Raw genomic sequence first — 11,685 nt, 5'->3', positions numbered from 1 at the left:
CAGCCTCCGTGGGCATTCCGCTCCAATGCGCGGTCACCGCACAGGAAACGAGCTCTTCCTCACGTTCACTGCAACTTCCTGTGCACCGCGTTCTGCCCGTTGCCGCGAAAACACACGCACAGCCGTGAAACCCCCGGCGTCTGTCCCTGCTTTAGCCGCAGGATCAGCCTCGTGCCGCCGCTGTTTTTCGGGATCAGTATCCCGAGGGTCGCTGTCCCTCAGGACGCTCCCTTCTCGTCAGGCGCGGCGCGGGCAGCCCCGCCAAGGCCCCGCTGTTAAGGGCGGGCGCGGCACCGCCCCCTTCCTTTGGAGCCGGGGCGCCATTTTGTGCGCACGCACGGTGAGCGCCCGCGCCCTCCGCCGCGCCGGGGGGGACGGGAGCAGGGAGGGAGAACGGGAGCACGGAGCGGGGGCGCGGCCGGAGGGGTCTTGCTGCCGGCAGGGACGGGCGGGGGGCCGCCGGCTCTGGTGGGAGCACCACGGCCTTCCTAGGGCGGAGAGTGGGGGAGCGAGGAGGCCGCGGGTGGCCGTGCCGGGCGGATTGCGAGGAGTGCTGAGGGAGGAAGGGGCCGCCGAGGCCCGCGGCGGGGGCCGGTGCGGAGCAGCAGCGCTGCCGCACGTGGCGGCGGGCCCGGCCGCCCCGGCGGGATGTCGGGGCAGGCAGGAAAGGCGGCGCAGGGGTGGCTCCTCGGGGCCCGCAATCCCGAGATGGCCGCGTAGGCCTGCGGAGCACGTGAGCCTTGTGTCAGACGTAATAGCGGCCTATAAATGTTGTGGTGGAGATCCTGCCTTATGGATGTCTTGTAAGGAGAGGCTTAGGAAACGGGGCTGAGGTATCATCGAGGGACATCTCACAGCGAGAGGATGTCTCTTGGTGCCTGGCAAGGACATGCAGAAGGAGCAGGAAACAACCAGCTGTAGTCGAAGGAGAAGCTCAGACTGGATATAAGGGGAATGATGTTAATGGTAACAGCCAGGCCTCCAAGTACGCTCCCTAGGAGGGCTGTGCAGTAAGGTCTGGAGGAGCAGCTGAGGTCTCTTTGGAGACCTCATCGCTACAGCTTCTGCATGAGTGGTAGAGGAAGGGCAGGCTCTGATCTGTGTGGTGACCAGAGGTGGGACCTGAGAGAGAAGTGTCAGGGGAGGTTTTAATTTGGGTATCAGGGCTCTTCACCCTGAGGGTGGTTGGGCACTAGAATGAGTTCCCTGGGGAAGCTGGTCACAGCACTAGCTCTAGAGAGTTCAATAATCTTCTGAACAGTGCTCTCAGGTACATGCTGTGACTCTTCAGGTGTTATGCACAGAGCCAAGAGTTGGTCTTGGTGGTTGTAGGCCCCTTCTAATGCTGAATATTCTTTAGTCCTTGTAGGGTTTCAAGACCTGACTGGAGAAAGTTCTTGAGTAGCTTGGTTTGATCTCATAGTAAACCTTGCTGTAAGCAGGAGTTAAACTGAGTACCTTGCTGGCATCCATTCTAACCTGAGTTAAGCTGTGGCCCTATAAGCTCTGATTTGTTTGGATGCATAAGTGAATAACATTGCTTGAATTAAAGCAGTGTCATTCTGAATAGGTTTAAAGACTCCATTAATCTGAAATACATGAAAATTCCATCAGCTTTGTAGTGAGTGAACTAGTGGTTCTGAACAATTTGCTTTCATTTTTTACAGTAATCAGCCAAAATGACGAACACAAAGGGAAAGAGGAGGGGGACGCGTTACATGTTCTCGAGGCCATTCCGCAAGCATGGTGAGTATCCCTTACAGTACCAGCACTGCATCCAGTTACAGTCCATCCCCAGGGACAGCTGCAGTCCCTGGGGATGGACTGTGAAACAAGGGCCTGTGCCAAAGGATTTCTGACAACTTGGGTTAAAAACTGTAGAACTATACACAGAGCTCTGAGCTCTTACTGCAAATGCATTGGTATTCTGATTGCTTGAGAGTCAGTGCCACAGTGCTAATTCTGTCATTGCTTGAAAACTAATTTGAAAGGGAAGTATTTCAGCAGTTACTTTATAAAACATAGAGTTTTTTTTTTCCTCTGGTCTATAAGCAGTTGCATTTATATTGATAAATTAAATAGTTTAATATCTCTTCAATTTCAGCATTAGGAACACAAATCTATTTTTTCTTTAGCTGGGTATTTTAAAAATTTAAAAAGTCTGTGAAGTGTGTAATTACTGCTTTAAAAAAGCATGGTTTGATTTTGGAGGTATTTAGGAAGATTGTATCAAATGCATGATCTGTGCCCCCCCATCCTTTTTTATATGTGTATGAAATTCTGGGCTTCCTAAGCATCCAAATTTGTATCTCTTAACAGGAGTGGTCCCTCTGGCTACCTATATGCGGATCTACAAGAAGGGTGACATAGTTGATATCAAGGTACTTTCTGCAGTGCTGTGTGGCTAAAAGCTGAAGCAGTGTGGTTCTGTGCAATCTCCAGTTCCTTGGGGTGGACTCTTGTTGCTTGGGTCACGTGTGTCAGCACAAGTGCCCGCTGCTCACTTAGGGAGCAATATTGGAATGACAGTGCTACCAGACCAGTAGTAGCACTTCAGTGTCATATGCTGGTGTATGTGGGATTTTGTAGATCCATATAATTTGGGTGTGCTTTGTTTTGGTGTGTTCAGCTGAAAAAGGGGAGTGAAGTATGCCATAGCCAATGATTGAGTTGGTTACTGGTACAACTTTCATAGGAGCCTCAGCTGTCACTTAGTAGATGTTCTGTTACGAGCTGTGATTTGTGGTGGGACAGTTCATAGTTATGTGATTGCAAAGCTATACTAAAACTAGAAATCAAGAAATAAATGTAAGGATGCATCATATGTATTAATAACGGGGGGGGGGGAAAGTGAAGCAGCATTTCCCATCGCTTTGTAAATTCTAGAGCTTGTCTTTTAAAGTCAGCTGTACTTTCACAACTGAGTTGCAATGAGTGTGAAAGCCTTTCATCAAGGATTCCTGCTTGGTTGAATCCTTTGGTTTCATTTAGAATGCCACATTTCTTGTAGCAGTCACATGGAAGGTAGTGTTTAATTTGCTAGTTTATTGTTTGACTTGGAGAACATATTGTTCAGAATTTACATGTCCTCACACACTGGAGCTTGATGATGAATGTCTCTTGTGATTGCTTGCTCTTCCTGTAAGCAAAGTGAGCTGTCATTTCACCGACACTGAAAGCTACCAGAACTGACATAGCAAAATTTGGTAGTCTTCAGATGCAAAATGCATGGTTATAAATTCCAACTTTAAAATAAAATGGGAATATTTTAAACTAAATCTCAAATAATTTGAAATGTGTACTTTGAATTGCTTCTGAAACAAAATTCCTTGATGCTACTTCCCACCCCCCCTTTTTTTTGTTCCCCCTTTTTTGCTTCTTAACAGGGTATGGGTACAGTTCAAAAAGGCATGCCCCACAAGTGTTACCATGGCAAGACTGGAAGGGTGTATAATGTTACTCAGCACGCCGTGGGCATCATTGTTAACAAGCAGGTTAAGTAAGTAATAGAAATTCTGTGTATTGAAACTTGGTATTTGAGAAAGTTGAACTGTAATTGCACCCTCCTTTCACTTTGCCAGTTAGACAGTTATTGTCTTGATTGGTCATTCAAGGTGGGTAAAGTGTATTTCCTTTTTATAACCCAAGCAAATGATGCTCGTTTGACTTGGATCCTGTCAGAGGAAACATTTTTTTTTTCTCTTACCAGCACATAAAGTCAGATTACCTAGCAGGGCTTCTCAGCCAGTGTGCTGGTATTGAAGCCCTTTTTAAATACTAGTATGTAGGTGTATCCAGCTGAATTTGATACAGTTTAGTCAAAAAAATACAAATTGAGGTTTTTTTGGTTCCAGGAGCTTTACTGCTGTGCATTGGTAATAAAATTACTTGTTTGTATGCTAAGAGACTAAAACTACGTATTCTCCACAATTTTAATTTGAAATTGTCAGCACATGGTTGCGTATTACATTGTTATATAATAATAAGCTTTTAGTTATATGTAAGTTATATCTGATGTGCATCTGCAGCTGTGTTATGGTATTGCCCTTTAAAGAAAAATGACCTGTAATTAAGCTTATGGAGTTAGTTCTGTAAGTCTTGATTTAATGTGACCTTTTTCAAGTGAAGATTAAAAACTGACTGCCTTTCTTAGGGGCAAGATCCTGGCCAAGAGAATTAATGTGCGTATAGAGCATATTAAACATTCCAAGAGCAGAGACAGCTTTCTGCAGCGTGTGAAGGAAAACGAAAGGAAGAAAAAGGAAGCAAAAGAAAAAGGCATTTGGGTTCAACTGAAACGTCAGGTAATGTTTCTGTTGAGGTCGCAATCCTTGAGCATGAGATGACTTAATTCCTTAATTCCTGGAGTAGTGGACTCATGCAGTGCATTGGCATGCGGGCTGTCTGCGATGTTTGGTGCCTGAGCACTGCTCTGTGCCAGATGAAAATTGTAGTTGTAGCTCTGAACAAAGGGTCGAGTGCTTCTTGTGGTGTTGCTTGTCTGCAGCAGCAGCTGTGGATGGTTTTAGGGTCAGTAGAGTCTTCAGTTTAGTTGAATTTTTAGTTACAACAGGTTCTATTGTAACTCTTGAAGGAAAGAATTAACAGCCAGACTTCAGAGAAGAGGTAATGGCTATTGCTTCTGGAACTGCAGGATGCATCACTCCATGTTCATTGGATTGGTGAGCTACAGAGTCCAGAGCATAGGTTTTTTAATTCAGTAGCAGCAAGAGTCAGGCACACTCTTTGTTTTGGCAGATCGTTTCTTACTACTACTCCTTGAATCAAATTTATGAGACTAGGGATGGTAAAATTGCTGTAATGTTTACATAATAAGGTGCTAAGTGGTTGACAAAATGTTATTTTTTGAAAAGTTGCTTTTGAGCTGTAATGTCATGAGTTTCCATCTTCTGTTTTTCTGTTTACAGCCTGCTCCACCAAGAGAAGCACACTTTGTGAGAACTAATGGCAAGGATCCTGAGCTGCTGGAGCCAATTCCTTATGAATTCATGGCATAATGTATGTTTAAAAAATAAACTAAAGATATGGTTTTGGACAAGTGTATGTGATTGTGGCTGATTCATTTAGTTGGGTTTGGGGCTTTTATTTTTAACAGATGCTTTAGAAACCTTCTTTTATTGAAGTTTATTTATTTAGCTTGCATTTACCATGATGCTTAGTCATTTAAATCATCTGCAGCTTTTGCTGACGAGTTTTGTCATTTATGTAGGTGATAAATGCTGGGAACACTGAAATTTGGTAGTGCTTAGTAATGATCATGAGCTATTACGAGGGAACATGGAATGTTTCATCAGCAGATTAAAAACTTGTGTCAAGAACTGCCCAGTGCCACTTAAAGGCTTGATTTTTTTTTTTTTTTTTGTAGGAAAAGAGATACGGTGCTTCAGATTTCATTGATGCAAGGTTTTGGCTTAGGGGCCTCATGAATACTGAGGAATTGTTAAAACCATTTTTAAAAACAGCCTACAATGTCTGTAGGCAAATTTTGGTCTTCCACCATTGTAACCTGCAAAATAATGTTTACAGCATCTCCATGCCAATAAGCATTCTTACACAATAGTAGTAGTTTAGAAATGGGTTTCATTCCAAAACTGCCAGCCTTTGTTTTGATTTTTAACACTTTAATTGGCTGGCATAGCTACAAAACACTTGTATTTTGTACATTTATTGCATGCCTGTTGAATGTTGCAGTGACTTCCTCTCATCCCAGATTTTCTGATGTCTCAGAATGCCCAGTGCTACCTGTACAGTTTTTAAACAGATGAAGATCTTCAGCTGACTGTTTACCAACCAGTGAGCTTTGCTTGAAACAGCATGAAGCTTGCTAGAGACTGCTGAAGGGAATCTGCTTGGTTAGCCTTGAAAACGCACAGTCTCAGGCTTGTTTTGTGGTTACAGATAAATAATAGTTTACCTTGAAGTGTCATGTCAGGCATTGTTCAGCTACCTTCAGTAAGTGATGTAAAACTAATGTCTACATGTAGAGGAGAGAAGTACTAGAGAAGCAAGTGACCTCAAGCTGTTTGTAGGTGTTCACTGTTGAGAGTTACTGAGCAGTGAATTGCAGAGCAGCTTGTAAGTGTGGGAGTAAGGAACAGAGAGATGATGAGGTTTGCTTTTACCTAACTGTGGGTGTTCCCATTCTCTTGGAATGTAGGTTTTGGACCTTGAATTCAGAGTCTGGCTTGGGCTGGTATTTAAGGGCGATGGGCTGGAGTTTCCAAGTTCCGGTGAGCAGATTGCTATGTTTGAAGTTCTCCAAGTTCCCATCTCGGAAGATGCAGCAGGCTGTAGAGGTGGAATGACTTTAGAAGTGACTTGAAAGAGCTTGCCCCTTAGCAGGTTGCTCCATGACAGTAGTGCTGTATTCTGACACTGGAGGTGTTGGACGTGAGAGTGAGCCACTGTATCCTGAAGCCCTCACTGTTACACTGTATGCACTTGGCTTTTATGGTCAAGGGGCTTGGAGCAGTGAGATTTGTGTGCTTTATCAACCTCTTTGGCTTGTCAGTTTCCACAGCCATTTAAAAGTGGTATTTGCCATACAAGATAAGCATCATTTTCCACTAGGCTTTGTAGGAATTCAGTGGGAGGCTATTGGATACAAACTGGTGATGGCATTTTAAATTCGCTTCTCATGCATGCATGTCTAAGCTATTTTGGTTCTGTGTTTGGTTAGTACTCATTTATCAAAATCACGGCAGATTAGCTGTAGCAGCATGGTGAAATGATTAACATTATAAGTAGGACATAGTTCTAAACTTTTCAACTTATTTTCAACAAATTGGAATAAGACTGGACAGCACTACAGTGCTTGTTTAAGAGCTGTGCTCCCAGGGACACTGCATTGCAAAACTTTTCAATTTATTTAGAAAAAGTCTTTAAGGTCACTATGCCAGCAGTAGTTGGTTGTAAATGCATATTTGGAAGCTCTGTGTGGTCTGGGAAGAGAGGTTGGGAAGGCTTTATTGGTCAGGATTCCCAGAAAGGACTGAAAATGAAGCTGGGTTTGTACAGGAAGAAAATAACCTTGTTTGTTTGTTTGTTTTTAATGTTTGGAAACAGGACAAATAAATTAAGGTGTAGCCTGTTTGTTGCACTCGGTGCAGTGGGGGTTTTCATGCTTATCTGAAGTTTGCAGAAACACAGCCCAGACACTTAACAGATCTCGGTACCTGCTGCTGAAGTTTCCTTTCTGTGTGTTTGGCTGCCCTGTTTTTGCACAATCCTGACGAAAGAGGGAGATCTGTGAATTGGGAAAAGCTGAAGAACTGCCTGTTGGGGAATCTCCAGTCGTGAGCTGAAACATGAAGCACGTTCCTTACAGGGTTTGGAGTCACCAGTTTTGACTTGCCCTGGAAGGGGTTTTACACACTAAACCCATGAGCTGTAACCAGTTCTCTGCAGTCCCGTTGAGAGGCTCCTTTACAGCCACAAACCTTTACCACTGGTTCCCTGACAAAAGCCCTGGCAAAATCTGTTGTCTCCTAGAGAAGCAGCAAGGAAGCCGCCTTCTGAGCTGTCAGCTTCATCTTTTTTAGCCTATTGGCAACACCAGGATTTGAGGTTTCTTGAGTACTCTATAGGCAGTGTTAGGCAGGGAAGGTCAGTGAAAAGGCAGGACTGGGAAGGGGGAGGGAGAGCCATTGTCAGTACAGAGGCTGCACGGGGTAGGAACATTGCTCCCACCAGCAGCACCCATACAGCTTAGGAATACAGAAAAATAAAAAAAGAAGCTCCACATGTTCTTAGGATGTCCTCCATGCCACTGTCACAGGAGCAAGCCACCTACTCTCCCCAAAAGTACTGCTGTTGGACGTTGCCAGAGCTTGGACCTGGGAGATGTGTCAAGCAGCAGTGTGCTGTACCTGGCACTGAGCAGTGCTGCTGAGGGAAAGGGGATAGTGATGGGCCATAGGGTTAGTGGCATAGGCCATCCACAGAGGGTGGGTGAAAAGTACAGCCTGGCACTTCCAAGTGGGGCCTACAGGGGCCCCTTGGAATAGCCTGGAGTGCCACACATCCCAGGGGTCCTTAGTCTGCAGAATGGGGACAGCTGATCTGGGCCCCGACTGCTTTAATTTACTGAGCTGCTCCTTTTGCACCTGGGTAGGTGTTGACGGAGTCATAGTTCATCACACCCTGGACATTAATTCCTTCATAGGGTGTCCTACCTGGGCTTAGGAGACGTTATCTTGACCACCTTCATTTGCCCTTTGTGGGTGCTCCCAGCAGCACGAGGCAAGGCAGCTTGAGTCGTACAGCTGCCCAGAAAGAGGCAGCTCCTCAAGGTTTGGGAAGGATGATGGTTTAATCTGCTTTCACAGCTCAGTGCCTGGGAATCATCTGCCTGGAACAGACTTGTTTCAGTAGCATTCTTTCAGAGGCACACTGAATGTACTCTGATAGCTCTTTTGTCAAGAAGTTTATAAAAATAGCTGCTGCTGACACTGTGACTGAGGCTAAAGACAAGCAATGGCCTGACAATAGGAGCAGGTGACAATAGCAGGAGCCTCTGGAAACCAAAAGCTTGTAGTGATACAAGAGAAATCTTCTTTCCCCAAAGAAAGCTCTCTGGCATGATGGGGAGTAAAGTAGAAACTTTAAGGGCGATAGGTTTTAGAAGTTAAGAGAAACCCATAGGGGTTCTTAGGCACTAGGGTAGCACAAATAACCAACAGTGCTTCTTCCACCATGCTTTTCTGCAGGTACTGCTTTAACTGATGTTAATTAGTATTGTCTTAACGCAGTTGCCTGTGTGTGAGCACCCAGGGTCAGTCAGGCTGTCTAAGCATCAACCTACATCCAGGACCCAGCAGGTCTCATGGTGGCTCCATCCCTCTGTGCCATGAGATCAGTCCATTCGAGTACCATCCACTCACTATCCTCCTCCTTGTTGTGTCTTGCTGGCATGTGCTATCTCCCTGATAAAAATTAAAGCAGCCTCTGAACAGATTATTTATCTTTTAAGCAATTAAACAGTTGCAGGCAGTGCAGAGCAGAAGCAGGAACTGGGGCAATGGTTTCTAGAGACTGAAACATCCACACAGGTGCTTGCAGGTCTGAGGCTCATTTAAAGGCAGCCCATGGTGGAGCACCATTCTTCTCCAAAACTTCAAAAACCCAAAGGACCAAATCAAGACCACTTAGGTTTCAGGGTTGGCTGTTTGATCCACAAGCTGGGTTTTCAACACTGGCTGTAGAGGGATATGTTCGAGTGTGGGAAACAAAATAGTCTGAGGTAAAATAATAATTTCCTTTCTTTCAAGACTGGAGTCCGTCACTGCAGGGAGGGTGGTGCATTTGCCCGTCTGCCTCGGGCGGAGGGATGCCAGCAGGGTGCTTACCCTTTGCTGGGTTGCATGGCGTGCCCAGGCTGCCCGCCAGACCCCTGGTGCCTGTGCCCGCCGGGGCGCGGGAGGGTGGGAGAAGAGGAAGGGGCGCAGCCCGGTGGGCAAGTGGGGCGGAGCGGGCTGGACGGCCGCGGGGCGGTGCGGCGGGAGCGGGGCGGCCCCACGGGCGGGGCCGCCGCCGGGGCTTTAAAAGCCGCCGGGGCCGGGCGCTCCAGGCGCTGCCGGCCGAGCCGAGCGGAGCCGTGCGGGCCCTCCGGCTGCCGAGCCGCCTCTCCCATGCGCCTGCCCGGCATGTCCCAGCCCTTCCTGCTGGCGCCCATCGCCGAGTGCCCCCCGGGGCCGCCCGGCGCCCAGGTCCGCCTGGCCGTGCTGGGTGCCCGCGGCGTCGGCAAGAGCGGTGAGTGCGGGGCTGCCCGTCCTCCTCCCCTGCCCGTCCTCCTCCCCTGCCCGCCCGCCCGCCCGCCCGTCCTGCCTAACGCGGCGCTCTGTGTTTCAGCCATGATCGTGCGGTTCCTGACCAAGCGCTTCATCGGCGACTACGAGCCCAACACAGGTGAGGCGGGGCGGGGCGGGGCGCGGCGGGGACGGGCGCGGCGGGCCCCGCGTCCCGCGGCTCACGGCTCTCTGCTCCCCAGGCAACCTCTACTCCCGCCTGGTCCATCTGGACGGGGACCACGTTGCCGTACAGATCCAAGACACGCCGGGGTGCATTCAGGTACGCAGATATTTTGGATCAGCTCAGCTTTTGAGCCCAAATTTCTTGCATGCCCAGGCTTCATCTCCTGAGACAGAGCTCGAGCTTCCCTTTGGACCCGTTTGATGGTGCTGTGATACAGCCTTTATACTTTCATGACCCAGTGCCGAATCTGTGCTCTCTGTTGTACCGCAGGTACAGGAAGACTGTGTGCAGGTGCTGGACTCCCTATCCAGGTGTGTGAAGTGGGCAGAGGGCTTCCTGCTGGTCTACTCCATCACAGACTACAGCAGCTACCAGTCAGTCCAGCCTCTCTACCAGCACATACGCAAGGTGCACCCCGATGCCAGGACTCCCATCATTATTGTGGGGAACAAAGCAGATCTCCTCCATGCCAGGCAAGTACAGGCAAAAGATGGACTACAGCTGGCAGATGAACTGGGCATCCTGTTCTTGGAAATCTCCACCAGTGAGGACTCCCAAGGTGTCTGTGATGTCTTCCAGTATCTTTGCAAGGAGGTCAGCAAACTACAGCTTGCCGGCAGCACGGACAGGAGGCGGTCATCCATCATCCCTCGGCCCAAATCTCCCAACATGCAAGATCTAAAGAGACGTTTCAAACAGGCTTTATCTTCCAAAGTCAAGTAAACTACCCAATGACATCCTCTGGGACTCAATAGAATTTATTTTTGTAAACTAGTTAATAAAAATCTTTATTTTTGTACTAATGCCAGGAGTGTAGAAGTAAGTATGTCAAAGCTTGCAATTTCCTTGCTGTTCTCTCATTTGACTGGTTGAGTTATTAAAAAAAAAAAAAAGGAAAATAAAAAAGCTGCATAGCAGCTAAACAGAGGTAGTTTGAAAGGGGACTTCTGCCATGAGGCTTTGATTCCATTTCTTTTTGGGGGGACTGGGATTTTCTGTATTAAGCTACTCATGATTTTCTTTGGAGGCTTCAATTTCCTGTTTGTAAAATGGGAGTGTTAATGATGTAAATCATTACCTGCCTTTATACAATGCTTGGAAAGCCCTTGGTGGAAAACTTTGTAGGAGATAAAAAAAAAGCTCTATTAAACATGAAAATGTAAAAGTATCTGTAAGAATTCTGGTTATAATAGAACTGCTTCCTCCCTCAAAGCTGATGTTTTGTTTGCACCTGTAATAGCCTGAATGCTGATAGACTGTTAGGAATGAGCTCAAATTTCTGATGTGCCTTAGAGATCTGTTCTACAGAATTAATCATTTCAGCCCCAAGCATTTAACAGGAGGGTTGAGTTTCTCCTAAAAATCGCAGTGGAACTAAGTGCTGAGCAATCCACATCAGAGGCGTGTGGGGGTTGGCTGTTGCTTTCTCTGGAGATGTGTGATAGGAAGGACTGATGCGTAGGACTTTTATCCTGGACAGAAAATAGCTACATTTAAAAGGAATCACACCTTTATCTTCCCCAGAGTAATTTTGTAGCTATTGGAAACAGGTTTACTTTTATATCACATAAAGTCTAAACCATTCTAGAATGGGTTTTGTTAACTGCTTGTTGGATGTCTGAGCATGGAATGTAGGTTTTGCCCTTCCAGTATACCTCTAAATTATGTATGTGAGAAATAAAACTACTCCAT

At 46.8% G+C, this 11,685-nt stretch overlaps 2 protein-coding genes and 2 non-coding genes across 5 annotated transcripts; all 4 read left to right on the top strand.

Annotated features, from left to right (window-relative positions):
- The first annotated feature begins 283 nt into the window (after window positions 1-283).
- Window positions 284-5,064, top strand: RPL21 (ribosomal protein L21). Of its 2 annotated transcripts, none has more exon segments than NM_001245637.2 (6): window positions 284-340; window positions 1,668-1,746; window positions 2,320-2,381; window positions 3,387-3,499; window positions 4,154-4,304; window positions 4,929-5,064. In NM_001245637.2, coding segments are annotated over 5 exon segments (483 nt in total). In that variant the 5' UTR covers window positions 284-340; window positions 1,668-1,679; the 3' UTR covers window positions 5,019-5,064.
- On the top strand, window positions 3,101-3,181 carry LOC115497779 (small nucleolar RNA SNORD102). Its single transcript, XR_003963365.3, has one exon. It is a non-coding gene; the product is annotated as a small nucleolar RNA SNORD102 (small nucleolar RNA).
- On the top strand, window positions 3,560-3,692 carry LOC115497810 (small nucleolar RNA SNORA27). Its single transcript, XR_003963398.3, has one exon. It is a non-coding gene; the product is annotated as a small nucleolar RNA SNORA27 (small nucleolar RNA).
- A 4,498-nt stretch (window positions 5,065-9,562) lies between the features above and the next one.
- On the top strand, window positions 9,563-11,161 carry RASL11A (RAS like family 11 member A). The gene is made up of 4 exons (XM_030274965.4): window positions 9,563-9,771; window positions 9,871-9,927; window positions 10,010-10,089; window positions 10,264-11,161. The coding sequence occupies exons 1-4, from the start codon at window positions 9,651-9,653 to the stop codon at window positions 10,714-10,716; spliced, it is 711 nt and encodes a 236-aa protein (XP_030130825.4). The 5' UTR covers window positions 9,563-9,650; the 3' UTR covers window positions 10,717-11,161.
- The last annotated feature ends 524 nt before the right edge of the window (window positions 11,162-11,685 follow it).

The sequence above is a fragment of the Taeniopygia guttata genome, chromosome 1, assembly GCF_048771995.1.
Source record: "Taeniopygia guttata chromosome 1, bTaeGut7.mat, whole genome shotgun sequence".
NCBI lineage: Eukaryota > Metazoa > Chordata > Aves > Passeriformes > Estrildidae > Taeniopygia > Taeniopygia guttata.
The sequence above is the reverse complement of the archived record's forward strand: the minus strand, read 5'-3'. Positions and strand labels throughout refer to the sequence as shown.